This window comes from Miscanthus floridulus, chromosome 2 (assembly GCF_019320115.1).
Source record: "Miscanthus floridulus cultivar M001 chromosome 2, ASM1932011v1, whole genome shotgun sequence".
In the NCBI taxonomy this organism is placed as follows: domain Eukaryota; kingdom Viridiplantae; phylum Streptophyta; class Magnoliopsida; order Poales; family Poaceae; genus Miscanthus; species Miscanthus floridulus.
Genome location: NC_089581.1, coordinates 137,926,827 through 137,954,062, shown reverse-complemented (window position 1 = coordinate 137,954,062; position 27,236 = coordinate 137,926,827). Strand labels below are relative to the sequence as shown.

General features: G+C 46.2%; 1 protein-coding gene and 2 pseudogenes across 1 annotated transcript; 2 read left to right on the top strand and 1 right to left on the bottom strand.

The window, feature by feature from the left end:
• Positions 1-3,938: 3,938 nt before the first annotated feature.
• On the top strand, positions 3,939-11,182 carry LOC136539826 (trimethyltridecatetraene synthase-like). The gene is made up of 2 exons (XM_066531817.1): positions 3,939-4,936; positions 10,279-11,182. The coding sequence occupies exons 1-2, from the start codon at positions 4,004-4,006 to the stop codon at positions 10,918-10,920; spliced, it is 1,575 nt and encodes a 524-aa protein (XP_066387914.1). The 5' UTR covers positions 3,939-4,003; the 3' UTR covers positions 10,921-11,182.
• Positions 11,183-12,454: 1,272 nt separating this feature from the next.
• LOC136539824 (probable NADPH:quinone oxidoreductase 1) lies at positions 12,455-13,108 on the bottom strand (annotated as a pseudogene).
• A 2,802-nt stretch (positions 13,109-15,910) lies between these two features.
• Positions 15,911-27,236, top strand: part of LOC136537137 (uncharacterized) — a 35,697-nt pseudogene continuing 24,371 nt past the window's right edge.

The following is a 27,236-nucleotide window of genomic DNA, read 5'->3' as shown; positions in this document are numbered from 1 at the left end:
ATCAACTTTCGTTTCATATTTTTGTTGATCGTTTTGAGTTATAGAAATTGATCTACATACTTTATTACATGCATTAACACATAAACATGATGCCCATGATATGTTTTAGTAAATGATTTACGGTGTAACACTGAGGGTGTTACAGTCTCGCCTTCTCCTAAATTTGAAATTTGAATCATGGCACGTGATGGTTGATTGGATGCATAGAATAACTGATCAATATGCGGAGAAAAGTTTTTTATGTCGACGTTGCATAGAAATTAGTGGTTCGATGAATAAAAATTAATTTTGTGACCGCGTATAACCTCTTCACGAGATGGACATTCCACCTGACACAACCTGATAGAGCTGACGCATGCATGTATGCACGCATTCAATCTAATCTCTTTCATTTTTTCATTATAATTCATCAACGAAGCATACGATTCAAAAACAGTTTTCACCATTGAACTCCTGACCTTTTTGTGCACGATTCAAGATCCATTGTGAATATTTTTTGAAAAAATTTAAAAATAAAAAATTTAAAATTTGAATCATGACACGTGATGGACGATTGAATGCATAGAAACAATTGTCAAGATGCACCAAAAAGTTTTTTGCGCCGACGTTGCATAAAAATTAGTAGTTGGATGAATAAAAATTAATTTTTTACCACGTAAAAACCTCTCTGCGAGATGGACATTCCACCTGAGACAACCGTGGTTGCCTCCACCAACATCATGCTTTCGTCTACGCATAGAAACTTGTGAGCGAGAGCATAGAAACATGTCGATGATCTTGTCTTTTTCCAAGATTTGAAATTTGAATCATGGCACGTGATGGCTGATTGAATGCATAGAATCACCTATCAAGATGCGTAAAAAAGTTTTTGGCACCGATGTTGTATAGAAATTGGTGGTCGAATGAATAAATATTAATTTTGTTATTGTGTAAAAACCTCTCCACGAGATAGACATTCCACCTGACATAACGGTGATTGCCTCCACCAGCATCATGCTTCTCAATATGGAGATGTATAATTAACATGGGAATAATGCATAGAACAACGCATTTGAAATTTGAAAAATAGCAAGTGATGGATGATCAGATTTATAGAATCAATTGTCAAGATGCGCAGAAACGTTTTTGGCACCAAGATTGCATAGAAACTAGCAGTTAAATAAATAAAAATTGATTTTCTTACCATATAGAATTGTGTACCAACAATGTATAGAAAGCCACATATAATTGTTCCAACAATGTATGTTAAAGTGTTCTAACAATGCATAGAAGAGTGCTCCAACCATTTATATAAATGTGTAGAAGTGCACAGATAACTGCTCCAACAATGTATACAAATTTGTTATAATAATATATAGAATAGAATACACATATAGTGGTTCACGACATGATTCAAAATCCTAAGCATATAGTCTGTATCTATACATCCTCGAACAATAGACATGATTCAAAATCCAGATCTAAGTCGCCTGTGCAAAAAAAAAATCATAGAAACCACCCTATGCATAAGCATTCCACCATCGTGTGGTTGACGACAAGCGCATTGGTGAGGATGCTGGGCGCCTCTATGTCGCCGGAGCAGAGCCGAGCCGAGCGCATCCAACTCCATGAGCCGGTCGTCGTCTCCGAACCAGGCTACCTCGCTGCTCATATGCGTGAAAGGCATATAAACATATTTTAGCATGCGCAAAAATCTATTCATGGAACTAATGTCAGCTACATTAATGCAAAAATCACAACAACATAGCATATAAATCTAACTTATCAAGCATACAGACTTATTGGTGAAATTAATATCGACTACATTGACTAAAAAATCACGGGTCATTCAGGTATGACAAGTATATAAATCAAAATCCAAAGCATGGGGCAGGACAACTAGTTTCAGCCAATGTCGGCAGTATCAAATATTTAATTTCTACAACCATAACATACAATGATTTATGCAACCACAAGAGGTAAAAATGAGTCATTATTTTACAGCCAGATCAAAAAAAAAATCAGAAAAGGAGAGTGTTGTACTCGAATAGTGGTGGATGCACTTATTATCTCTATATCCATCATAGTGTCACCATTTTACTAACCAATAGTGTCAAAACTGCATGCTAAGGAAAATCTACTGCTACAATTGGAGAGTGTTGTACTTGAATGAGTAAACGGAAGATTCAGAAAAGGAGATTCAAAAGAAATCAAAGATTCAGCACAATACATCCTCGATCCATCGATTCATGAATGTGCTGCATGCTGCCACCAGCAACTCTGTACTCAAAATGGAGAGAGAAAATTTCAGATCTATGGAACGTCATTACTAGAAAATACAAAACAAAGAAAAAATGGCAAATGTCCATCATCATTCCCAGGCAAAGCCTGTATCACTTGCACTCACATGATCCTTCTTGCTATACTTGTATGTTCAAACAGTAATTATGTACTTATTATAAAAATCGTATTCTGTAACAAACTAAGCTAAGAACTCAAGTTCAATAATAAAATGAGATCTGAATATACGCATCCTTTTCTGTTGGTAAATACACAAATTCGAATTATCAATTAGAACTGAACTTACATTCAGAACGAAAACTCCTTGATAGAATATAAAAGTGAAGAACAGTGCGTATGAGATACCTGATTCATGGACAGAGAAACTAAGGCCCGTTGCAATCATTCCTGCCGGTCTTGCTACATGAGCAAATGAGCATGTTAAAATCACATCGATCTTGCTACATGAGCATACGAGCAGGTTTCCACCAGTCAATCATAAAAGAAATAATACCCTAGCAGGGATAGGGGCGCCGCTGGCCGCGTCATCGTTCGTGGCAGTGGTAGAGACTAGCGAGGAACCAATGGTGTGCTGCCATCCATAAATCCTGATTTGCATCACCGCCAAGCAGTAGATCTCAAGGCCCAAGCACCTAGTGGGGCCGTGCTCCACCATTGGGGGTGGAGATCACCACGGAGAGGGGCGCCACGGCCACCAGCACAAAGAGGAGCGTCAGAAGGTCGTCGCCACCTACCGGCAGATGGGATGGACGCCATATTTTCGTACCTCCAGTCGCCAGCCAAAATAGTCGCCGCCAACCACTCGAACTCGAGAGATGGGATGGACGCTGCCAGCCTGCCACAATTTGTATTCAAATCACATAGACACAGTCATAAAAAACATAAAAAATTTAACACACAAGGTCTTGCATGCTGCCAGGGAATCGATTTAACAGGTTGTGTGTGGTGGCCATATGACAATTGTGCATAGAAAAATAACGTGAGAGATCACCTTCGTCAGCAAATCCATATATATATATATATATATATATATATATATATATATATATATATATATATATATATATATATAGGGAGAGGCTATTCAGTAGCCGGCTACAAAATAAGTTATTCTGTAGCCACCTCCATTTACTATAATTTTATATACTAATTTACCATAATATAAATACATATTTACGGTAGTTGGGTTACTATAACACATGGGGATATTTACCATAACGTTATATTAAACCACTTAGTAAGGAGTTACTATAATCTCGTAAAATAACATAGTAATTATCGTAACTCAAAGTGGCTACAGAATAAGTTATTCTGTAGCCAGCTACAGGATAGTAGTTCTATATATATATATATATATATATATATATATATATATATGTGCACGTGACTATGTATGGAAATGTGTTCCAACATTAAATATAAACAATGTCTTTTTCATTGATTTAGTGTAAGTGGACTTGTAACTCAAAGTTTGTATCACAACATCACAAGTCTATCGCGAAGATAGAGTCCAAAATATATCAGGAAACAACTTTAAACATAGAAAATGAAATCCATTTTTGACTTGACCTGAGCTGCACACACTGGACAGTCCGGTGATGATATGATGCATGTATTCGACGCAGGCTCAATTTTAACTGCGAACTTATTATATAATCACTTCAACTCATAGTTGAGAGGAACTAGTAGAAAAGCCGTCCATCCCTCTTATGTGCGCGTTCCAATGGAGCTACTACCACCAGTGGTCTCCTTCATCGCCGTCGTGCTCGCCACTGCACTCTTTCTCACAACCATTCTCCTCGGCCGCTGGAATCCCAAGCGCAAGCTCAATCTCCCACCAGGCCCTCGGCCATGGCCGGTGATTGGCAACCTCAACCTGATCGGCGCGCTCCCGCACCGCTCTGTCCATGAGCTCTCCAAGCGATACGGCCCACTCATGTCTCTCCGGTTCGGCTCCTTCCCCGTCGTCGTTGGCTCCTCCGTCGACGCCGCAAGGTCCATCCTCAAGACCCACGACCTGGCGTTCATCGACCGTCCGAGGATGGCGTCGGGCAGGTACACCGGCTACAACTACTCCGACGTGCTCTGGGCACCCTACGGCGCGTACTGGCGCCAAGCGCGCAGGCTGTGGAAGACGGAGATCTTCAGCGCTAGGAGGCTCAGGTCGCAAGAGCACGTTCGCGACGAGGAGCTGCAAGCCATGCTGCACGACCTCTATGTCCACGGGACATCAGCAGCGGGGGCGGGGCGCGTGGTGGTGCTGCTGGACCATCTCCTCATGGTGAACCTCAACGCGATCTCACGCATGGTGCTGGGCAAGAAGTATGTCGTCAACGAGACAGGGTCGGCGACGACGCCTGACGAGTTCAAGTGGATGGTCGACGAGTTCTTCTTCCTCAGTGGAGCGCTCAACATCGGGGACATGATCCCATGGCTCAGCTGGCTGGACCCGCAGATCAGGAGGATTAAGCGGCTGGGCAAGATGTTTGATCGGTTCTTGGAGCATGTGGTGATCGAGCACATCGATCAGCGGCGGCGGCGGCGAGAAGGTGAGGAGTTTGCTGCCATGGACATGCTGGACTTGCTGCTGGAGCTCGCTGACGACCCCGACCTCGAGGTCCCAATCCAGCGGGATGGAGTCAAGGGATTTACGCTGGTAAGCACACGGGAGACTGATCACTAATTTGCTCCGTTATTACTTTATAGTCCGTTTCAGTTGTGCTCTTTTCGTCATATGTAAAAAGATTGGTTATTACACGTCACAAGGTTTCTAAAACTGGATCCTTTGCCACAGCCAGGGTTTTTAATTTCGGTATTAAAAATTTTTGGGTCTGCCTTTATGATTAGTGAAATTCGGTTCAAATTTTAATAATTACTTTCTAGAGGCTTAAACATGCTAATATGATATTTTTAGATCCAAATAAAATATGATATTAGCATGATTTTTTTAACATTTATTAAGTAGAAAAATATATACATAAATAATAGAAAATATGTGGCTAAAGTTATATTCTGAGCCCTGCCCACCGTCGCTTATGTCATCACCGTCACGGATGACATATGTTGCTTGTTTGATTCCCCTTCGGAGGGTGACTGGTGCTGCGTGTGCTTGTGTATCTTGAAAAATGTTTAGGTTCGCTATGTGCATGTGCATGTGTATCTTTGCACGTGGCCTGTGGCCATTGTTTGGAAGCTATACACGCGGAGGGTGCATTTAAAATTATTTTCGAGTAGCAGGAATCTTGGGAATTCAAAATTATAACTTCAAGTCTCACATAACATGAGCCATCCTTATCATAATACTACTACCAATAAGGCTGGATAACGAGCTGGCTCGGCTCGACTCGGCTCGGCTCGTTCTAGCTCGTTAAGATAACGAGCTAGCTCGGCTCGGCTCGTTATCCTAGAAGCTTGGCTCGTCTAATATAAGTTTTGATACTTTTTTTTCTAGAAGCTTGGCTCGTTTAGCTCGCGAGCTGGCTCGAATTGGCTCGTTATAGTTAACGAGCTAAAATCTTGGCTCAGCTTGGCTCGTTATCATAACGAGCCGAGCCGAGTCGAGCCAGCCACGAGCCGAGCGAGCTAACGAGCTTCGAGTTTTCGTCCAGCCTTAACTACCGATAATGGTCCGCCGCGGGCTTCCATCCCGCATCTAAACGGTCGGACCCTATGTGGCCTCATGATGTCCACGTATTTTACCCACCATATAAATATCCTTTCTGGTTCCATCTTGTCTCTCTCTCCTCCGTCTCTCCATTCAAAGCAATAGGGAGAGGAAGGATGTCCAGGACAGAACATGCCCGACGCATGGCTACCATGCTCCATTCGTGCCCCCACGTCGCCTCGGGTTCGCGCAACTGTGGAGACCAAGCCGACGCCTTCTCTCCCTCTCCCATTTGCTCGCCCTCGCTCCTCTCCCTCTTGCTCTGCTCGAGAGTGCAGGCATCGAGCGCCATGGTCGCCCACCCAGCTTCCACGGTCGATGCTAGCTCCCGTGCCTCCGAGCGCCCTCCTCCGTGCAACCGCTGTCCAAACTGACCACCCCATCGGCTTCCACACCCCCCGTCGGAGCTCGCCCGCCTCTTCGCCGGCCTTAACCGCCCTGCTGAGCTCCGCGCACGCTGCCGCTGAGCTCCATGCTACCGACATCTACGCGTTGTCGTTGGGCTCTACACACGTGTTGCCGACCAGCTCTGCACCGCCGAGATCCGCACCGTCGATGAGCTCCACACTAGCGACCTCCTAAAAGGTCCTAATGGCTAGAGGGGGGTGAATAGCCTATTAAAAAAATTCTACAACAATACTTAACAAACCGGTTAGATAATTATGAGACGAAGCAAGCGTTGTGCTAGCCTACTAAAATAGCAAGCCACCTACCATAATTCTAGTTTATATAGTTTCTATCCACACAAAAGCTATGACACTACACTAAGTTAATGTGCTCTCAAAGGCTAACTAAAGAGCCACACTAACCAAACTAACAAGCTCTCACAGCTAGCTACACTAAAGAGCTTAACAACTAGTTTGCAGTAAAGTGAAGAGAGTGAGTAATTTGTTTATACCGTCGTGTCGAGGAAGGAGCCAATCAATCACAAGAATGAATATCAATGAAGACTAATCACCTCGGAATCAAATGATGAACATAATGATTTTTTACCGAGGTTCACTTGCTAGCCGGCAAGCTACTCCTCGTGGCGATTCACTCACTTGGAGGTTCACGCGCTAATTGGCTTCACACGCCAAACCCTCAATAGGGTGCCACACAACCAACACAAGATGAGGATCATACAAGCCACGAGCAATCCACTAGAGTACATTTTGGCTTTCCGCCAGGAAAAGGTCAAGAACCCCTCACAATCATCACGATCGGAGCCGGAGACAATCACCACCCTCTATTCGACGATCCTCGCTGCTCCAAGCCATCTAGGTGGCGGCAACCACCAAGAGTAACAAGTGAATCCCACAGCGAAACACGAACACCAAGTGCCTCTAGATGCAAACACTCAAGCAATGCACTTGGATTCGCTCCCAATCTCACAAAGATGTTGAATCTATGATGGAGATGAGTGGGAGGGCTTTGGCTAAGCTCACAAGGTTGCTATCTCAATGTAAATGGGCAAGAGAGTGAGCTTGAGCCGGCCATGGGGCTTAAATAGAAGCCTCCAAGAAATAGAGCCATTGTACTCCTTCACTAGGCACAACACGGGGTGACCGGACGCTCCGGTCATATTGACCGGACGCTCTGGTCATATTGATCGGACGCTGGACCTCAGCGTCTGGTCACGCGATGCGTGCCACATGTCCTCTCTCTTCAAATGTTGATCGCCCGATCTCAACGGTCAAGTGACGTCCGGACGCAGCAGCTCAAAGTGATTGGATGCTGGACCTCAGCGTCCGGTCGTTTCCAGTAAGCATCCAGAAACAATTTTTCACGATCGAACTCACCCAGCATCCGGTCACTTGGTGTTTCCCCTGTGCATGACCATGTTAGTGTGACCGGACGTAGCCAACCAGTGTCCGGTCGTTTCAGCGCCAGCGTTCGATCGACGACCGACGCTGCGCTTCTTCTGCTACTACTGACCGGACATGTCGGTCCTTCAGAGACCAGCGTCCGGGCACTTATAGTGACCACGTTCACCTAAGTTTAGGGCGTCGGTGGCACCGTCGGACTGTCTGCACTCTACGGGCGAACACTCCGTCGGTGAAGTTTCTAAGCCTTGCTCATATGTGCCAAGCACCAAGTGTATCACCTTGTGCACATGTGTTAGCATATTTTCATAAATATTTTCAAGGGTGTTAGCACTCCATTAGATCCTAAATGCATATGCAATGAGTTAGAGCATCTAGTGGCACGTTGATAACCGTATTTCGATACGAGTTTCACCCTCTTAATAGTACGGCTATCGAACCTAAATATGATCACACTCTCTAAGTGTCTTGATCACCAAAATAAAATAGCTCCTGCCATTTATACCTTTGCCTTGAGCCTTTTGTTTTTTTTTCTTTCTTCTTTTCAAGTCCAAGCACTAGATCATCACCATCATCATATCATGATCTTCATTTGCTTCACCACTTGGAATATGCTACCTATCTCATGATCACTTGATAAATTAGGTTAGCACTTAGGGTTTCATCAATTCACCAAAACCAAACTAGAGCTTTCAATCTCCCCCTTTTTGGTAATTGATGACAACCCTTTCACAAAGATATGAATTGAAATTTAATTGAATCCATGTTGCTTGCCCAAGCATATTTACCATGTGCAAAAGGATATGGATAAGTTTCATAAACCCCAAATGGTAGCAATTGCTCCCTCTACATATGTGCTAAGAGTTTGGATTGTAACTTGCACATATGCTTAGATAGGAAATATAGGAGACAGTGTCTACCCAATGATGCTAAGGTATAAAAGATGGACCTTTAAAGTGTGATACCAATTGGAGTGCACTATTATATCATCCTTAGCACCATGGTTAGCTCGATACCACTTGGAAACACTTGGAAATGAAATCACAAGATAAACTTATGCATGCTAGATTTTTATTTCATTATTCAAACCTATAACTAGCATACACCACACAAACATGAATATTGGATTACTATTTTATTGGATATTGAAGATCTAAAAGTACCGAAGGCTATTTTTAGATTACTATTTTATTGGATATTGAAGACCTAAATGGTCTCAAGTTTTCAAATTTTTAACAATATAGTTTTTGAACTCATCGAAAACTACAATTTCGAATGAAGCATGTCTCAATCCATGTTGTTTGAAAATTCAAGAAAAATAATTTAAAACATTGAGAACTTAAATGTATATTTAGACCCCTAAACAATCTCAAATAAAAAAATTATAAGCTACAAAGATTATTTTTTGAAAGAAATCAGCTACAAAGTTTACATCCCATCTTGCTCTACAACTCTAAAATAAGGTTTCTCTCCATCTGCCTTCTTCATTCATCATTTAGAAATGCTATGAATTTATTTGTGCAACAAATATTTCTAGTGACGGCCATCTTACCAACTGCATCTGAAAATCAATATTCTGGTGGTCATTGGTAACACTGGCATAATGGATCACCCCTGAAAAAAAAAACAAGATGCTTCTAAATTTCGCTTTTGTTAGTGTAACTAATGAAATGATGCATACACATTTCAGATTTTCATAAGATTTTTAGGATTTATCTTTTTTTCCTAATACATTGTGCAAGGATTAATGTGGAGGTGCCAAAAGAGACTATTTTAATGACAAATTTATTACTACAGACATTATAGAAAAAAGTATCAGTGGTTTAGTCATCCCTCTATTTTTCTCTTTTGGTACTGAAGAATATGTCTAGTGAGTTATTACATGCTTTGCACATCAATATAGTTGAAACTATAATAGTTACTCATGAGTACATACCCGCGGGTATCCTAATCGGCATCCTACATCCCTTACTTAAGACCATACCTGGCCACCGACCGGAAAATTCTGAGCCACCCGGTCTAGAATCCCATGTAATCGACAGAAAAATGTAAATAAACTATCAAACATATGTGTTTTCTAAAGTAATATCTATTATATGCAAGTTCTTATATATATGATTTGTTATATGCAAGTTCTCCAACCTTCGAGGAATACATATTTCCTTGAAGGTTTATGATGATAGCCAAGGAAACAACAATTTCCTTGGTAGTTCCATTTCAGCCCTCAAGAAAATTCTTGCCCATCAAGGTAATTCGGGATTATGGTAGTGTCATGAAGTTGGGCAACGCAAATTAATCTGCATGATCTTATGTAATCTAGCAATAGATGGGACGATTGCTTTTGTTGCTCTTATCATTTGCAATATGTTTTACTTTTACCCACATCAAGCACTCCTAGGTTCATATGAGTCGTAGCTAGAGAGCTAGAAATATGTAATCATTAATTGTACTTCCTGACCTGCATTATCGAATAACTAACGGAGTAGAGTTGTTTTAGAAAAGAATTTTCTGACACGCTAGCTCTTGCAGGATCTCATCGTTGGCGGCACGGACACCTCATCGGTGACCATCGAATGGGCCATGTCCGAGCTCCTGAGGAAACCCGATGTGCTCACCAAGGCCACCGAGGAGCTGGACCGTGTCATCGGCCGCGAACGCCTTGTCACGGAGGGGGACATCACGAAGCTCCCGTACATGCAGGCCATCGTCAAGGAGACCATGCGCCTGCACCCGGTGACGCCGTTGCTGGCGCCGCGGCTGTCCCGGGAGGACGCGTCCGTGGACGGCTACGACATCCCGACGGGCACGCTCGTGTTCGTCAACGTCTGGGCCATCGGCCGTGACCCGGCCGTGTGGGGGGATGCTTCCGACGAGTTCCGGCCAGAGAGGTTCGTCGGGAGCAGCCTGGACGTGAAGGGGCAGGACTTTGAGCTGCTGCCGTTCGGGTCTGGCCGTCGGATGTGCCCCGGCATCGGGCTTGGGCTAAAGATGGTGCAGGTGATTCTAGCGAACCTGGTCCACGGGTTTGCGTGGAGGCTCCCCGACGGCATGGCGAAGGAGGAGTTGAGCATGGAAGAGAAGTTCGGGCTGTCCATGCCGCGCTTGATCCCACTCCAAGCCGTCGCCGAGCCTAGGCTTCCGGCTCACCTATACGCCAGGCCGCCTCCATGATGCACGCATACATACTTGTGCGTGTGTGCGTTGCCTGCATTTGTCTCTGCGTGTACGTGGAACACAAGCATGATGCATTTGCTTCGAGCCTTCGACAGGAAATAAACGTGTGTATCCACGTATATCAGCGCTGTGTCAATTCTTATCCACGTGGCATCATGGCCATGCTTAATGACGATTTCAATCACGTTTCTCTTTTTCATAATAAGTATGTAATGGAACTCCATTCTCACAAGCGGATCCCATATACCAAGGAGGTAAAGGGGACTATATGCATGTTTTCTCAATGTGCTAGAGCAACCATCTCCTACGATCATAATTATGGTCATGCTTGGAACCTTTGCTGATCTTGTCTCACCTAGCCAGCCTCGCCTAGCAAAGTAGAGACAACAACCTTTACTCATGCAGGCAAGCTGATTTGGCTCTCCTGAACGGGCAAGGAAATCCTTGCTGAGGAGAGCTAGGTTGTCGGGCAAAGTAAGAGTTTGTGATTACAGCCTTAGATCTTTAGGAGTTGTTAGTAGCCCATCATCACAGCCTGGGTCACCTCCAGCAAGGCTACGCATTTACCTCCAAAAACGGGCACATTCCCATCAAATGGAAACAAAGGGAGCAAAAGATATGACATGCCTGTGCTGCAAGGCATCACGAACAAAACACGAACCGGGCATCACAACCAAATTTATCATGAATGAAACCTAGATCCGGGCTGGATGGATGCCCTCCTTGCTGGATCCAGGACGGATCCACGCGTGCCTTCGCCTCCACATCAACTTGAGAGGAGTGCTGTGATTTGGTTTGCTTTGTGCTGACTGCAATATAATAATGAGCGGGATTAATTATTTTTAGACGCAGGTCTCTAAAAATATATTTACGGTTGTGGTGTTTATTGGACTGTCTTCATAAATAAGTTGATCGCCTCTGAAATTCACTAGATATTTTTGGAGATATTGATGTTTTGAAACCGTGTATGTAAAGTGTGATGCGACTGTCTCCTAAAATTGTTTTTTTAAACACTGAAGTGAAAGGTGTTATATATTCCCATGCAACAATTGGAAGGGAATCATGCATGGACCAATATGCAGTCAGGGATCGGATAGCATGCATAGTTCTCCAGGATCGAGCACATATGGTAGTTTGGAGATACATGCTGTAGTTTTATGTATAAGAGACGACCTCAAACTACCAAACGCTGAGACTATCTCCGACGAGTGGCGTAAATGGACACCTAAACTTAAAATGGGTAGCAAAAGATATAAAATTAGTCTCCAACAGAGTACCTATACGGGAGACCTATTTTGAGTTGTCTGAGAGCCACAACCTAAATATGAGTATGATATCTTCTGGAAACTCATTTGCAGAAATGATTCTCTTTTAATGTTGTTGGAGAAGATGCCGAATAGATATTGAACACTTTTTGCTTGTGCCACTACTCAGAGGTCGAATGGATCTTGTATTTTGGACGGTGTTGTTGGAGATAGTCTAAGCGAAGCACAAATTATTATCAGCACGGCCGGTGATACCGGGAGCTGAATTAATCCTTGTTCTGGAGCCTGAGCGTGAAGGCCTGAAGGGACAGGAGCACCTGCTTGAGCCGCTCCCGGCCTGGTTTCGGCATCGATCAGGTTCCCATCGCTGTCGAAACTTGGCCGGCTCGAAGAACGCGAAGACGAACAGTTCTGGCTTGTTGATGAAATGGATGTCCAAGAACACCCCGACCTGGCGCAGATGGTAGCTCGACCTGCCCCCATCAAAGTTGCCTCCCGCGCTGACGATGGCAGCTGGCTTGTCAAGTGCGTTCTTCAGTGGGCCTAAAAACAATTTTTTAGGGAATGAAGTACAGAAATGACGTGTAGTAATAACAAAGCAAAACTTACTGGTGATGGAGTAGCTGTACTCGGGCGAGACGAAGAGGAAGCAGTCGGCGTGGCGGACCTTGGCGCGGAACGCCTCGACGGCGGGCGGGAAGCCTGTGCCGCCGTCGGTCTCGAGGTCGGTGTTGAGCATGGGCAGGTCTTAGCACGAAATTAAGAGTGATGCATCCATGAAGTGCACGTACCGGCCGGCGCGGATGAGGCCGCGGTGCCAAGAGGCCTTGCGAATGGAGCCGCTGATGGCGGCCACGCGGAGGACACGCTTCGCAGCCGATGCTTCCATGCCTGATGGCTGATGCGGTAGTAGTAGTACAGCCGTGCGTACAGCAGTGGATGGATCGATCACTGCTTCTGGTGGTCGTCCTATCTGCCTCCTCTCCGGCGCCAAATAAATAGAGGTGTACCTGGGGTCGCAGTGTCGCACACCGGACCGGATAGCCGGCGGAGGCGAGATTATCGTAAGCAATAGTAGTTAGCGGTTCACCATCTTTCTCTCGTCACTCGAGTAACAGCAACAACAATTTGCAGTATATAACAATATCAAGGTGAGGTCATTTCTGTATTCGGATGGGAAGTTTCCTACTTCGTCCGTCGTCTCTCTAGAAACAGAGCAGGACTGAGGGCGCGCTTGAGGCTGAAAGGCTGTAACAGTCTAACAGAAACAGAGCAGGACTGAGGGCGCGCTTGAGGAGAGGACGTCGACGTCATGCGGCACATCGTTGTAGTATTTGTATTTGTGGGCTAGACGGTCATATCTGGGTCAGTCCGGGCACGCCGGCACGGCACAAATTAAGGCTAAGCACATGGCCCAACCTCCCAGCCGGATTTAGGACAGTTCCAACGAAAGAAACTAGTAGTTTCTATAGTATAGGATACCGCACAAAAAAAATACTGCTTTTCAACCCATGGTTTCTATGAGTAATAATTATTTTCTCTTTCTCTCTCCCAACTCTATCTTCTTCCTCCAATGAGAGTGTGACACGAGCTCCCTAGAAACTGATGGTTTCTCTCCAATGGTGATTTCATGGTTTCTTGGTGCATTGGGTCAAGAGTAGACCTGATTTCTTCATGAAGAAACCATTTCTATGATTTTTGCTTTCTTTCTTCATTAATTACATTGCCATGTCAACGTTTTACCTACGTGATAAGTCATTTAATGAGGATAATGCACCATTGGGACTGTTCTTAGTCTATTAAAAACTCTGGCTATAATTCCTCTGCTCTACCCCTAAGCCGTCGGCTAGCTTTCTCTGGGTTATCCTCACCAGACCTTGCCACGCACGCACTAGGCTGCCCCTTCCTCCCTGCCTCCTCTGCTTGCTCCCTAGGCGACCTCTCATCATCCCAACCTCCCATCAACAGCAGCGGCACTGAGTAGAGCGGCGGCGCGGCTCTAGTCGTGCCCAAGCTAGCGTGGTCTCACTAGGCTATTGTGCCCATCGTGCTAGCAAGGCACGGCTAGACACCCTTAGGGCCCATTCGCTTGCTCCGGAATCGTCTCCCGGAAGAATTCTTGACAGAAATTATTAGTTAATTTACATTAGTTTTCATTAGCTGGAATATTTGCTGGTATGATACTGCATTAAACGAACGGGCCCTTAGTGTCGTGCCTTGGCCGAGGGAGCAACACGGTACGGCTAGGCCATCGTATCTAATAGTGTCGTTTCATATGGCGTTACGATCGTGTCATCCATTTAGCCATCTATATCCGCATCATCATGGTATCTGTTGTGCACATGACCTGAGGAGCATCTCATCTTCCTCCATCTGTAAACCAGTTGACAAATAGCCCGTGTCACCAATCTAACCACAGGCCATCTATGTAGCACACCACCAAAAAAACCGTAATACAAAAATATGAAATTTTTTAAGTTTTTCCAAAAAAAACTATATGGTGAAGTATCAATACTCAATAGTACAAAAACATTGGCATAGTAATTTATATACTTGTGTATCAACATGTTATATTAATAGAGTTAAAAAATTATTTAACAATGGAACACAATAGCTATAAATCCTGGGAGTGTTCGGCCGCCATTATAAGCCGGCTTATAAGCCATGGTACATTATGGCCCCATTCGTTTCTCTTATAATCCGTACTTTTCAGCTTGTTTTTTAGCCAGAACAGTGTTTTTCTCTCACAATAAATCAGCCGGAACAGTGTTTCGACTTGTTTTTTCAGCGAAGCCGTACAAATCAGCACAAGCGGCTTTACGAGCAGCCGAACAGAACCCCTGTCTACGCCCCTACTGTTGTGGCCCTGCTTCAACGACAATGCTCATGTGCGGCACGCTAAGGGTATGACTACAAAAACACTTGGATGAACCTTCACTAGTACTCCTGCAGTGGCTCCCTTTCCCCCGCTTGCAGGTGAACAGGTACATTGGATGGTTGGGGGCTATGTTGACGCATTTGAAGTTGGAGCACAACTTATCACGAACGTCCCCCAGGACAAGATGGAGCATGGGCGAAGGTTGGCGTACCAGCTTTGGGCTATGTCGTCTCTGGCTATTATGACGAATGACTTGGCCATTATGGCCTCGTCGTCGCTGCTGCCACCACATAACTCATGATAAATTGACGAGAGTCGACACTTCTGTCGTATCTTGGAAGGTTCTGAGGGTTGTACACGGGCGGCCATCTCTGCGTTTGGAAGATCTCGGAGGGGGGACATTTTGGGTCATATGGCATATGAGGAAGTTGATTACTTTGGTTATGTCGTGGGTTGCCGGCCACGAAGAGTTGTTGAAGGTGTGGGTACGGGTGCAACGCCCTGTTCGCTTGGCTGATAAGCCATGGCTGAAAGTATTGTTGATTGATTTGTTGTGAGAGAAAAATACTGTTCATTGACTGAAAAAGTACGGCTTATAAACCAAGCAAACAGGGCTTATGTGGGATGGCTCTGAGTTCTGAGATGATTGGGTTACAGTGAGGGGTGGGATTTTGGTTTGGCCCCGCATTGCTCTTTGATTTGTGCGAGGTACTCCATCCTCCTTAGCTCCTCCAAGGCTTCGGTTGTTTTTTACAAGATCGTTTGGATCCTGGCTTGCCTTTCCAAGGCCTTGACACGGCCCTTTTTTCAGGTTGATCTCTTTGTACATCTGGTTGAGGGCGGCATGGCCTTGTGCTTCTGCTCCATCGCCTCCCTCGCCTTCGTGGTCGTCTTCACCTTCGGGTCGGTCATCGACAGGTAAGGGTTGTGCCGTCACGACGACTGAGCTTGGGATTGTAGCATCCGCCCCCTCCACTCCCAGGGCCGATGCAGCTCCGGGCGGAATTGGCCCCAGCCGTCGTGGTTGAGCCTGCATTTGGGTCCTCCAGACGGCTGTCGCACGCCCTTCACGAGGGTTCACTTTCGGCGGGCAGACCGAGCGGGTAACGCACAGCCCTGCATAAACACAAAAACAAATCACTGATTGCCATGAGCAGCGCAGGGGTAAGTCAGTGAGGAATCTCGGGCAACCTTCGCCTACCCAGGTGAGACCACCAGGGTTTAATAACGTGGGCGAGGGTCCTCGGCGATGGTGATGCTGGATTAGGGCAGTTCCAATGGTGCATTGATGATGGTTTCTATTCTCATTAAATGACTTGCCACGTAGGCAAAATGTTAACATGGCAATGTAATTAATGAAGAAAGAGAGCAAAAATCATAGAAATGGTTTCTTCATGAAGAAACCAGGTTTACTCTTGACCCAATGCACCAAGAAACCATGAAATCGCCATTGGGGAGAAACCATCAGTTTCTAGGGAGCTCGTGTCGCACTCCCATTGGAGAAAAAGATAGAGTTGGGAGAGAGAAAGAGAAAATAGTTATTACTCATAGAAACCATGGGTTGGAAAACATTACTTTTTTTGGTGCGATATCCTATGTTATAGAAACTACTACTTTTTTTCATTAGGACTGCCCTTGCCTGGTGGTGCGGTGAGGCCAGAAGCAGTTGAGGGTCCCGCCTAGGCTAAGGCGAGGGTGGGGTGGCGTGCACAGGGCGTCCCCCAACAAACACACAGTATTAAAATTACAATATAACAATAAATAGGTTCTTTCAACACATCTAATGCATTGTCGATGCCATTTTGTCACCGGAAGCAACCAACAATGAAACATTTTTTGTACTACTATATAACTACATAGTAATATATGCCATGTTTGGATACAACAGCTAATTGTTAGCTAGCTAAAATTAATTCCAGTGCATCCAAACAGGAGATCTAAAAGGCGGGCTAATTTTTTAGCCAATTCAACTATAGTAGTTAGTCAACTAGCTAGACAATCATAACTAATTTGAGCTAACTTTTAGCTCGGCTAGCAATTAACCATGTGTATCGAACAGGCCCATAGTATAGTCAGCAACACTTCCAGTTTCCCCCTGTATCCATTCAATTCACTACGTCCAATTCCCCTCTCACTACCACTGATCGTATCTGCCGCTTCTTCCACCGCTGCTCGTGGACCGTGCGGCGTCCTCGGTGCCCCGCCGGACATGATGGCTGTGAAGGATACGTTCCAGCGCCTCATCGACGGCCTACGCTCACTGCCGCTAGGTCTCTCCGGCCACCAGGTCCAAGGGGCCTCGAATCGTCATCCGCCGGCCCGGGAGCCCTGGCGACGCCGCAGCGCAGCAACAAGCGATGTCCTCGGCACCCGGCACCATACGCGTGGCCACCTTCAACGCTGCCATGTTCTCCATGGCGCCCGCCGTGCCACCAGCAGCGAACGATGACGAGTACTACTCGCGAAGCACGACCACAACTGCAAGCAGAGAAGGGCGCCGGCTGCAGCCGAAGAAGGGCATCCTTAAGCCGCAGTGCCCGCCACCGCCGGTGAAGCAGCTGCGTGTGTCCATCAACCTCCAGGACAACGATATCACGATCGAGAGGCCGATCAGGAACGCCACCGGATGACTAGCCACGGACTGCCGTGGCGGCACCAGCCGGAAGGGGAAGTAGGAGGTGATGGCGGACGACGCGTCATGGAGCGGGAGGTCACCGGAGTGGAGGATATCGACTTCGTGGAGGACCAGGAGCGTTGCGGAGGTGCTGCGGGACGTGGGCACCGACATCATTGGGCTGAAGAACGTGCAGGCCGAGGAGGAGCACGGGATGTGGCCGTTGTCGGACCTCGCGGAGGGCCTCGGCATGCGCTACTTCTTTGCACAGTCGTTTTTTATATCGACACGGTCTTCAAGAAATGATTTTGACGGTAACTTTTTGCTATAAAATATTTATAAAATATAGTTAATATATACTTTTATGAAACTATATTTCGAGATGAATCTACTTACATCACTTTTATATTTTCAAACTTAACCTAAAAAAAGTTATTTGTAGTCAAAGTTTAAAATGTTTGACTTAAGACAACCTCAAAATGATTTGCTTTAGAGAACCGAAGGAAGGGAGTATATACCATAAAGTTGAACCATTTCGGTTTTTTAGTGCGGTTGATTGACTCGAATCGAATTCGATAACGAGTAGATTGCCGGAATTTATATATCATATAAAAAAGTAGGTATGTAAAGAATGACACGTTGTGGTTGCCGCTTCAAGAACAGTCAATCGAACGCCCGGGCCCCGGAGTGCTCCCCTGGCCCACGCTCATGGGCCTTTGTAGCCGATCCAAACAGCTGACCCCACCGCATTCATCGTCACACGTGATGACCCACTGTCGTCCCCTCCTCCGCCCTCCCACAACATTCCCCCGAACACCTCTAATCCCGTTCCGAGACGATAGTGATACGATGCTAGTAAGTCACCACAACTCCCACCTATGCCCTCTTCCACAATCCTCATATAAAGACAGCACGGCGACAACCATTCACATCACAATTCACAACGCACCTCCAAACGCCGACGCCATCACACCGTGGACACCGAAACTAGCAACACGCCAATGGTGTCCTGCCAGTTCTTCGGTTACGACCCCTATGAGTACGAGTACGACGCCTACGTGTCAATCAGACGCACTAAAAACCGAAATGGTTCAACTTTACAGTTCCGAAGATACATCCAGCTGCTTTGATTCTCTCCATAGTCTACAAAAGAAAATTGAAATGGGAGAATAAGTCAAGCAAATCAAGGTTCATGTAATATTTTGATTTCACCTGATCTTCTCATTCCTATGTCAAGGTTCTACCTTATTATCTTGCGAAACCTACTTCTATACTACTTAAAATCATTAACGTTTGATATATGTTTAAGTATTATAGTGAAAAATATTGATATAATTTTAGGACATTATTTTTAGTTTTGCACTAAGTTCTCAAATTTCCCAGCCAAAACTCTATAAAACAGTACATCGCCCTTACTCAAAGAAGTAGGAGAGCATCTCCAACATTGTTTTTCTTAAATCTACTCTCTAAATCCCCGTTTTAAAAGTCATTCTAATAAAAATTGCTCTCTATATATTTTCACCCTCTAACAATATTTTTATATTTATTTGGACAAGCCCGAATGAGAGAGGTGATGAGGGAATACTGTTTTGGTGTGCTGAGCGAGGTAACCACTTTAGCTCTTGCCCCAATGCCCCTTAGGCTCTATTTATTGGGAGGTGGGAGCAGACAAACATTTTCTCACTGTCCCTTTAGTTTACAAATTACATACAGGCTCATGGCCCTCTTAGAGCAAGCTAATAATATAGCCGGCTTGCTGGCTGTAAGGCTTCTTGCAACCTTCTCTCGGTCCATCCATATAGTAGTTAGCCCTTCGTTGTTAATACATGGCCCACTTGTCTCTTTTAGGGAGTTTCTTGGTTTTTGTGCCTAAATCGGATGTAAGCTTACAGTCCACTTCTCCTCTCTCATTCACCCTAGCATTTAGCCTACTTACAACCCATTACTATACTTGCTCTTAGACCTTTTTAGAAGGAGGGGCTAGGCATAGGCGCCCTCACCCCTATCTTTATCTTTGGACACTTTGGAGTGCTAGCTTCACTCTCTCTGTCTTTAGCGATACATAAACTAGCAATAGAAGATGTGAATATTTGAATCTCTAGAAGACGATTTTTTTACTAAAATCTCTATTTCTATAGACACGAACGGAAGGATATAAAGAGGATCGTGGACCCACGGGTACTGGCTGAAGATGCTCTATCGTTTTTTTTGTTGCCTATTAATTATCCGTTACACAGGGACTGAAGCTTTGCAAACCCAATACCTAGTCATTGATTAGTAATCTCATATAAGGGCCGTTCTGTATGACTGCACATCGACATGGTTCTCAGATGTAATTTTGACCACAAAACTGTACTTTATTACATTTCCAGAATTTTCTGATTATATTAAAACAGAAGAAGGAATAGTAGTGAAAAGAAATCAGATTACTTGCCAGGGGGATTTCGTAAGAAACCACTGAAGCAGTGTGCAGTGTGCATTGTGCAAGAGAGCAGGAACGTACTGAGTCACCGTGGATGTGCCGGGAACGGGGGAGGTGAACTTCCACTGCACCCATCTGGACCACCTCGACGAGGGCTTGAGGATTAGGCAGGTATCCTCCATACTATTAAACGGCTGATGATGGCCACCACATCCTCGCCGGTGACCTGAACGCGCTTGACCCCACGGACTAGTCTGCCGACCGCTGGGCTGACATTGTCAAGGTATGTATGGCATTCGGCAAGATCGATGCTGTCCAGGAAACCTTCACCCTGATCGGCTATGCTAATTGCAGCGCTGCAGCTGCACAGAGGGTGTCTGCACTGCAGCAGTCGATCCACAGCCCCAGCAACCAGCCGGAGCGCGTGGTGCGTGTCTCCAAGTGAGACCCCTCAGGACTCAAGACGACGAAGCCGGAGCGCCGTAATAACAAACGCAAAGCATGTGGCCAGATTATCAATTTCATGGTTAAACGGTTAAGCTAATAATTAGGTGGAACGAACTCTAACTACAAATTAAACTAATAAAGACATAAAAAAACGCTTACACTATTGCAACCGTACAAACTATAGTTAAACAACGAGGGAACAATAGTTTTAACGGGGTAAGACAACTCCGGGTATTATGCATTTATGCTTAAGAAGAAGACCTTCTCACGCAGGTCGAGAAAAACTCTGAACCTCTGTCCCACCCATACACAGCGGCACCGTAGCTCCCGTAAGACTGGGCTGGCCTTAGCCGACTCCACCTTTCACTGCCGGAGCCTCGGCCGATCCATCCACCGGAGGAGCCAGTCTCCCTAAACACCGACAGAAACGCAGCAAGAGCAACGTATTTGTTTTCGCCTTTTTACGGCCACACGTCCACACCATTTGGTTTTCTTCACAACTTCCTAGCCATGCCACCACCAACGGTTTCTTTGTGGAGCGCAGTAGTGCAGGAGTGTGACGCAAGTGCAACAGAGGGCCTGTTTGGTTCTCTTCTCAGCTAACCTGCATTGCATCTGGAGAGCCAGGCTGTGGCCATGCTTGTTTAGTTGTCTTCCTAGATGGAATGAGCACTTGTTTGGTTGCCCGGACCACATGTAGGATTTGGTCACTTGTTTGGTTGATTGCATACTTCATTCCAACTCAGTTCACTCTTTATTACAACACATCTTTTCTTATCTACTACTGCACGCATGACGCATGTGGACAAGCGGGGATGCCACTAATACCCGTGCGTGGCGGCTGCCGTCGATCCGCCGCCCATGGCACGTCGTCGAGGCCGAGGCCGTCGCGGCGCTCATCTCCCACGCACGCCGGCGCACCAGCGTCAGTCGAGGCAGCCACCTGCAGCGCTGAAATCTGCCCACCTCCATGAGCCCCAGCTGCTCTCGTCGCCGGCGCTGCAGGAACCCCAACCGCGCCCGCTGCTGGAGCAGCAACCGCCCCACCGGTGGAGCCCTAATCGTCCGCGGTGCGGTGGTTACGGCATGGGCGGAGGCACGGTATCGCTGTTTTTCTGGATTGGCTGCTCGACACTAAGGTGCCGAACCATCGAAGGATCGTAAATTTCTAGCTGGAACTGTATTTTTCTCTCATACAAACCAACCAGCAGTACTTCTTCACGAACCAGCAACGATACGAACCAGCCAACCGAACAGGCTGCAGGAAGGTAATTTTTAAGCATGTGGGTCCCACCAACGATGCTGTCCAAACCAAAGCTCCAAAGGTATGGGATACGGATCTCATAACCCAAACTCTAACCCAGTGTATCCTAACCCATCTATTATTACCCTATCCCTTTCCCAGGCCACATCCAAACGGCACCTTAGGGAATCTTCCCAGAGATCAAATGGGAAAGATTTGTAAGGGCTTGGAAAGAACTGAGGAGAGAAGAAACCTGAAACAGAACAAAGCCCTTGCTCACCAGGGAGCTCTATGTTTCATACGATTGTGAGACGATGGAGCAGCGCTACCGAACGCATGACGCATGTGGACAAGCAGGGAGACGCCGTTGGTGCTGGCTCCAGGAAAGTCGCTGGTGCCAAGAGTCATCTGCGGGGTTGATCCAGTCGTGTGGACCATGAAGGATGACAATGGAATGCAGGCAAGTGCCGGCTCATTTGCATCAACGGGTCTACAACAAGCTTCAGTGCATCTTCAATTCATGCACTTTTCCAGCAGCATCCTTTTTTGAGGTGCAGGTCCATCTGTAGCTATGTAGCGGGAGCACTTTATTTATTGACTTAAATCTCTCTGCAATTTTACTTAATTACTACATAATCGTATCTTTTAAAATCACTAATCAAACATGTGTAACTTCAGGATGCTTCAGTATATTTTAACCATGTAAAGCAGCCACTTCAAAGATCTGTGAAGAGCGCATCAAATACCTTGACGTCATAATTCATAAGCACATATGGGAAGACGAACACACACACACACAATATATATATATATATATATATTGATGCAATTTACTAATAAGTAGTTTTGAGCCATAAGTGCAACCATGATTTATGAATTGACGACTGTTGAGGGCCAATACTAAGGCACCCGAAGAGGAGGAGCTAATGGTCATCAACATTGATTCATTTGAGCAGTCAAGAGCGCGACTACAACTCCAACCGCCCCCAGGTGCACGGGCTCCGCCTCGCCCGACCCCTTAGGCGCGGCTCCTGACGGAAGCTTGTACCGCCGCCAACCACTATGGGCCAGAAAGTACAACCCAAGGTCGAACTTCTGGCATCGTGTAGGTAGCGGGCACATCTCAACATGACCCGTGCCCACGACATGTCACTCTAGGAAACCCACATCACCAACAGTGACAGACGCGTGGTCAATATGCTGCCTACTCCCTGTACGGCCGCTGACCATCACGTTGGTTCGCCGCGTTGCCCGCCGGGACGGAATGGGACATCACGACCCGCTGACTACGCCAGGGCATGGCATTAGCGGCGAACAGGCGCCTGGCGTGGAGCCGTCCCTGTCACCATCTTTAGTGTCGGCATGACACGCATAAAGGAGAAGAAAGGCCTGGCGGTCTCGGAAGCCTTCCTCTCCTTGGCTCTTCTCCCTCTTTCTCTCCGTGTAACCTGCTCTTCTCCTTCGTCTATAAAAGAGGAAGCATGACGCTCTAGGAGAGGGGACGACGGTTCGCCACTCTATACGGCTGTAGACATCAAAACACACTCCCTAACACGCTTTAGGAGCACATGCACATCAGAGACTTGAGACATGGCCCTCTCACTCGTTTGTAACCCCTACTACAAACTTTCAGTGCTAGTAACACGAGCAGCAGCGATGAACTGGACGTAGGGACTTTCTGCCCGAACCAATATAAACATCGTGTCCTCTAAGCACACCATCCGAGTCAGACGCACAATACTAGAAATTGCTAGTTGGTGACTCGAAACACCGACAACGACACTTTTAAAATTATCAACCTTCTGTTGTCCTTCCAAGTAAGGAAGATTGCACAACTATATGTTCACATAAGTTTGTAACACAAGCACAGCCCTGCATTTCTACTCCATGAATCATCATCCTAAAAAGCACTATAAAATTGCCACAGTAACGCACGGGGTATCATCTAGTACTCTTATAAAACAAAACACCACTAGCTATTTATCTCAACATGCAAGCTATCCAACTAGGCAATGTACTATCACATACAATTAAAATCCACTAATTACAACCACACTAGCTATTTATCTCAACATGCTAGCTGTCCAACTAGGCAATGCACTATCACATACAATGAAAATCCACTAGCAGATGCAACTGTAATATGTACGTCAATAAGACACCTAAGCATTTTGTTGTCCACGTCATCATACCACGCAATCCACTAATCCCCAATTCCCACAGCAACGCGCAGGGTATGCTTAGTATCTTCAGCAGTGAATACCTTTAATTATTTACATTAGCTCTTAGACATTGTATCAATTAAAAAAATAGTTAGTTATTATAAAGGAGAGAATGAGTGAATAGACACAAATATCCTTTCTAGCCCATGTTGCATCTCAGCCCATATTAAGCCAAATAAAGGTCCCGTTAAGCTAAATGCATAGCAAAATATAAGGCCTTATTTGGGTGAGGAGACTGTTGCAGCTCGCCATGAAAACCAAAATATTGCACAAAATAATCATTGAGAATGCAAAATATGGGCATGTGCTCAGAACATCACGAGAATATATTTTTAACATCACATGCAATGATCATAAGCAAACTGAACATGAGAAGGAATCACAAGAAATGATCATAAGCAAACTGAACGTAAGAAGGCATCTCAAGAAATGATCATTAGCAAACTGAACATAAGAAGGCATCGTAGGAAATGACACATAAGAAGGAAGCACAAAACCCACATAAGAATGACAATGGTAACTTTGCACAACATATAGGCAATGGTCAAATGGTCAATTATTCACAAAATCATTGCCTCGGTTAACAAAATCATCATAGCTCATGATCATCGCCTCGTTTATTAACAATAGTGTCAGGTTCATAAACCCGGGGTCCCTAATGGACCTGCTTCCCAGCAAAAGCTTGGCCCAGCAGACAATGTTGCGAACGACGCGCAACTCCAGGGTCGGCCCAAATACCTAACGATAGGCCAGAAGGGTGATCCAGTCTCGGACCAAAAGGCCTGACCAAGGAAGGACGACGCACGCTTTCAACTTTGACCCACTTCTCCTACCGAAAAGCTTGGCCAAGGAGGAACGACGCTCGCTTCCGACTCCGGCCCGCCTCTCCGACCGGAAGGCCTAGCCAAGGAGGGATGACGCTCGCTTCTGACTCCTACCCGCCTCTCCGACCGGAAGGCCTGGCCAAGGAAGGACAATGCTCGCTTCTGACTCTAGCCTGCCTCTCTGACCGGAAGGCTTGGCCAAGGAAGAACGACGCTCGCTTCCGACTCTGACCAGCTTCTCCAACCGAGAGTACACCGAACATCTGCTTACACCTCTTCTCCGACCGGCGCGAGCCGACTAGGGACAAACGAATGGGGACGCCCGCTCAGTAAGGACCAAAAAAGAATCAGGAGGAGCAAGCAAGGCAGGGCGCTGAAGTCAAACCTCAATACCGAGGACCTCACCCTACACACCTGCAGGATAGTACTGTCAGGTAATGTCAGAAGGGTGCCCTGCAACCTTCCAGACATGTCAGAACATATACAGTGTTGTGGGCGCCGGCATTTGTCCTATAGTATGGTAGGCGCCGACATTTGCCATACCAGAAGAAGACAATGGAACCACATGCATCTGGGCGTCAATAGTATTATGGGCGCCGACGAACCACCTTGTACCCAATGGCGTGGGCAACAAGACTATGTAGCACACACACTCTCTTTCTCTCATATTCTCTCTCTCTTGTAAAGCCGTCCCCTTTATCTATAAAAGGGGATGCGCTCCCTCCAAAAGGAGGACGATCGGTTCACATAGACAACACAAGGATCGATCCCAGGATGATTCGAACGACTGATTCTGATTCTCTCTGCTTGGCTCTAGAACTCTAAAGCCAGACTGAACATACGTTCGAACACTTAGCGTATGTTGGAGCTCCTGTCACTCTAGGCCCTTCGGTCCGGAGTTCGACCGGACCTCTGATACCCCCATCTTACTCCCACTCGTTTGTAACCCCACAACAAACTTCAAGCACCTAGGCTCAGAAATAAAGTCTCCAACCGACTCAGACTGGACGTAGAGCACATTGCCTGAACTAGTATAAACCCTGCATCATTGAGTGCTTGGCCACATCCGATCACAACGTACGGCAAAACAACAAATATTTACTAGTTGGTCACTTTTTGCATCGACAGTTGGCGCTGTTCGTGGGGAGAACGTTGTACGTTCATGCTTTTGGTCATCGGATGGCCCACCTTTCCACCACGTTTGCCATGGCAGGCTCAAGCGATATGACTCGCTTTGGCTTGCTAGAGTTTCCCACGCTCCCACCTATTGGGATGTGGGTTATTCCCATCTTTGAGCCATCCTAGAGCTTCCTCTTTGGAAGCCTAGACTTCATCACCAACTAGCTCGGCATGCTTCGCCTCCGCGAGGAGGCACTTGTCCCAGCGCACGTCAGAGGAGGAGCACCCTCCGTCGACCCAAGGCACCCGGCGACCTCAACAACGAGATGCCTGCTATCGATAGAATATGCTCGGCAGTCCACCGAGGGGTATCCTACGATGGTAGATTTGTCGGTGGGGGTGCGCATAATTAGGAACCGGATGGTGACACAAGGCACAGAGACAACAATTTAGATAGGTTTGGGCTGTCTGATCGACGTAATACCCTATGTCCTGTGTCTTTGTTGTATTGTATTGATCTGGACGACCAAGTAGATTGATGTAGCCTATCTGCTAGGGGACCCCTACCTCTCCTTATATACTCTAGAGGAGGTAGGGTTACAAGGTAAGTATCCTATTTGGTACTATACAATGTCTTGCGGTGCACGCCGAGCAGCGCCGTACATGCCTTGATCTTGTGGGACAGGCCACCTCTGATGGTGTGGCCCATGTCTTGGGGGCCATACCCCCACAGCTAATCCCCGAGCCTAACAGTAGGTGACGTGGTCACGTGGTGCTAGGGTTAGAAAGTAGAAGACCAGTCGAGCAGGCAGCCATCCCCTGGGCATAGCCTCGAGATGAGAACAAGCACATTCACCACAAGGTGAAGTGTGTCCACTTAGTCCCCGAGCCTGTTGGAAGATGAAGAATGAATCTTGTAGCAGGGTCAAAGAAAAAGAAACCTTATCGACATCGTCTGACATGCGCGTATCAATACCCTAGACGTGCCGCCCAAGATCAGCACCCTAATCTGAATAGCATGGAGCAGCTTGATAGCACACCGATGAGACATAGCAAGATACGAGCACCAAGGAGTCCCTAGCGTAGTTGGCGATGACCGAGCACTGAGGAATCCCTAGCGTAGGCGGCGATGTCCGAGCACCGAGGAATCCTCGACAAAGCTAGCGAGGTGCGAGCACCGAGGAGCAAGGAGTCCCCGGTGTCATTGGCGATGTTCGAGCATCGAGGAGCGAGGAGTCCCTGGCGTAGGCGGCGATGTGCGAGCACCGAGGAGCGAGGA

Bases quoted from the DNA above. Each gene is read 5' to 3' on its own strand.
- LOC136539826 (XM_066531817.1), top strand. From the start codon at position 4,004: ATGGAGCTACTACCACCAGTGGTCTCCTTCATCGCCGTCGTGCTCGCC. The intron at 4,937-10,278 runs GTAAGCACACGG...TAGCTCTTGCAG, and splicing joins GAGTCAAGGGATTTACGCTG to GATCTCATCGTTGGCGGCAC.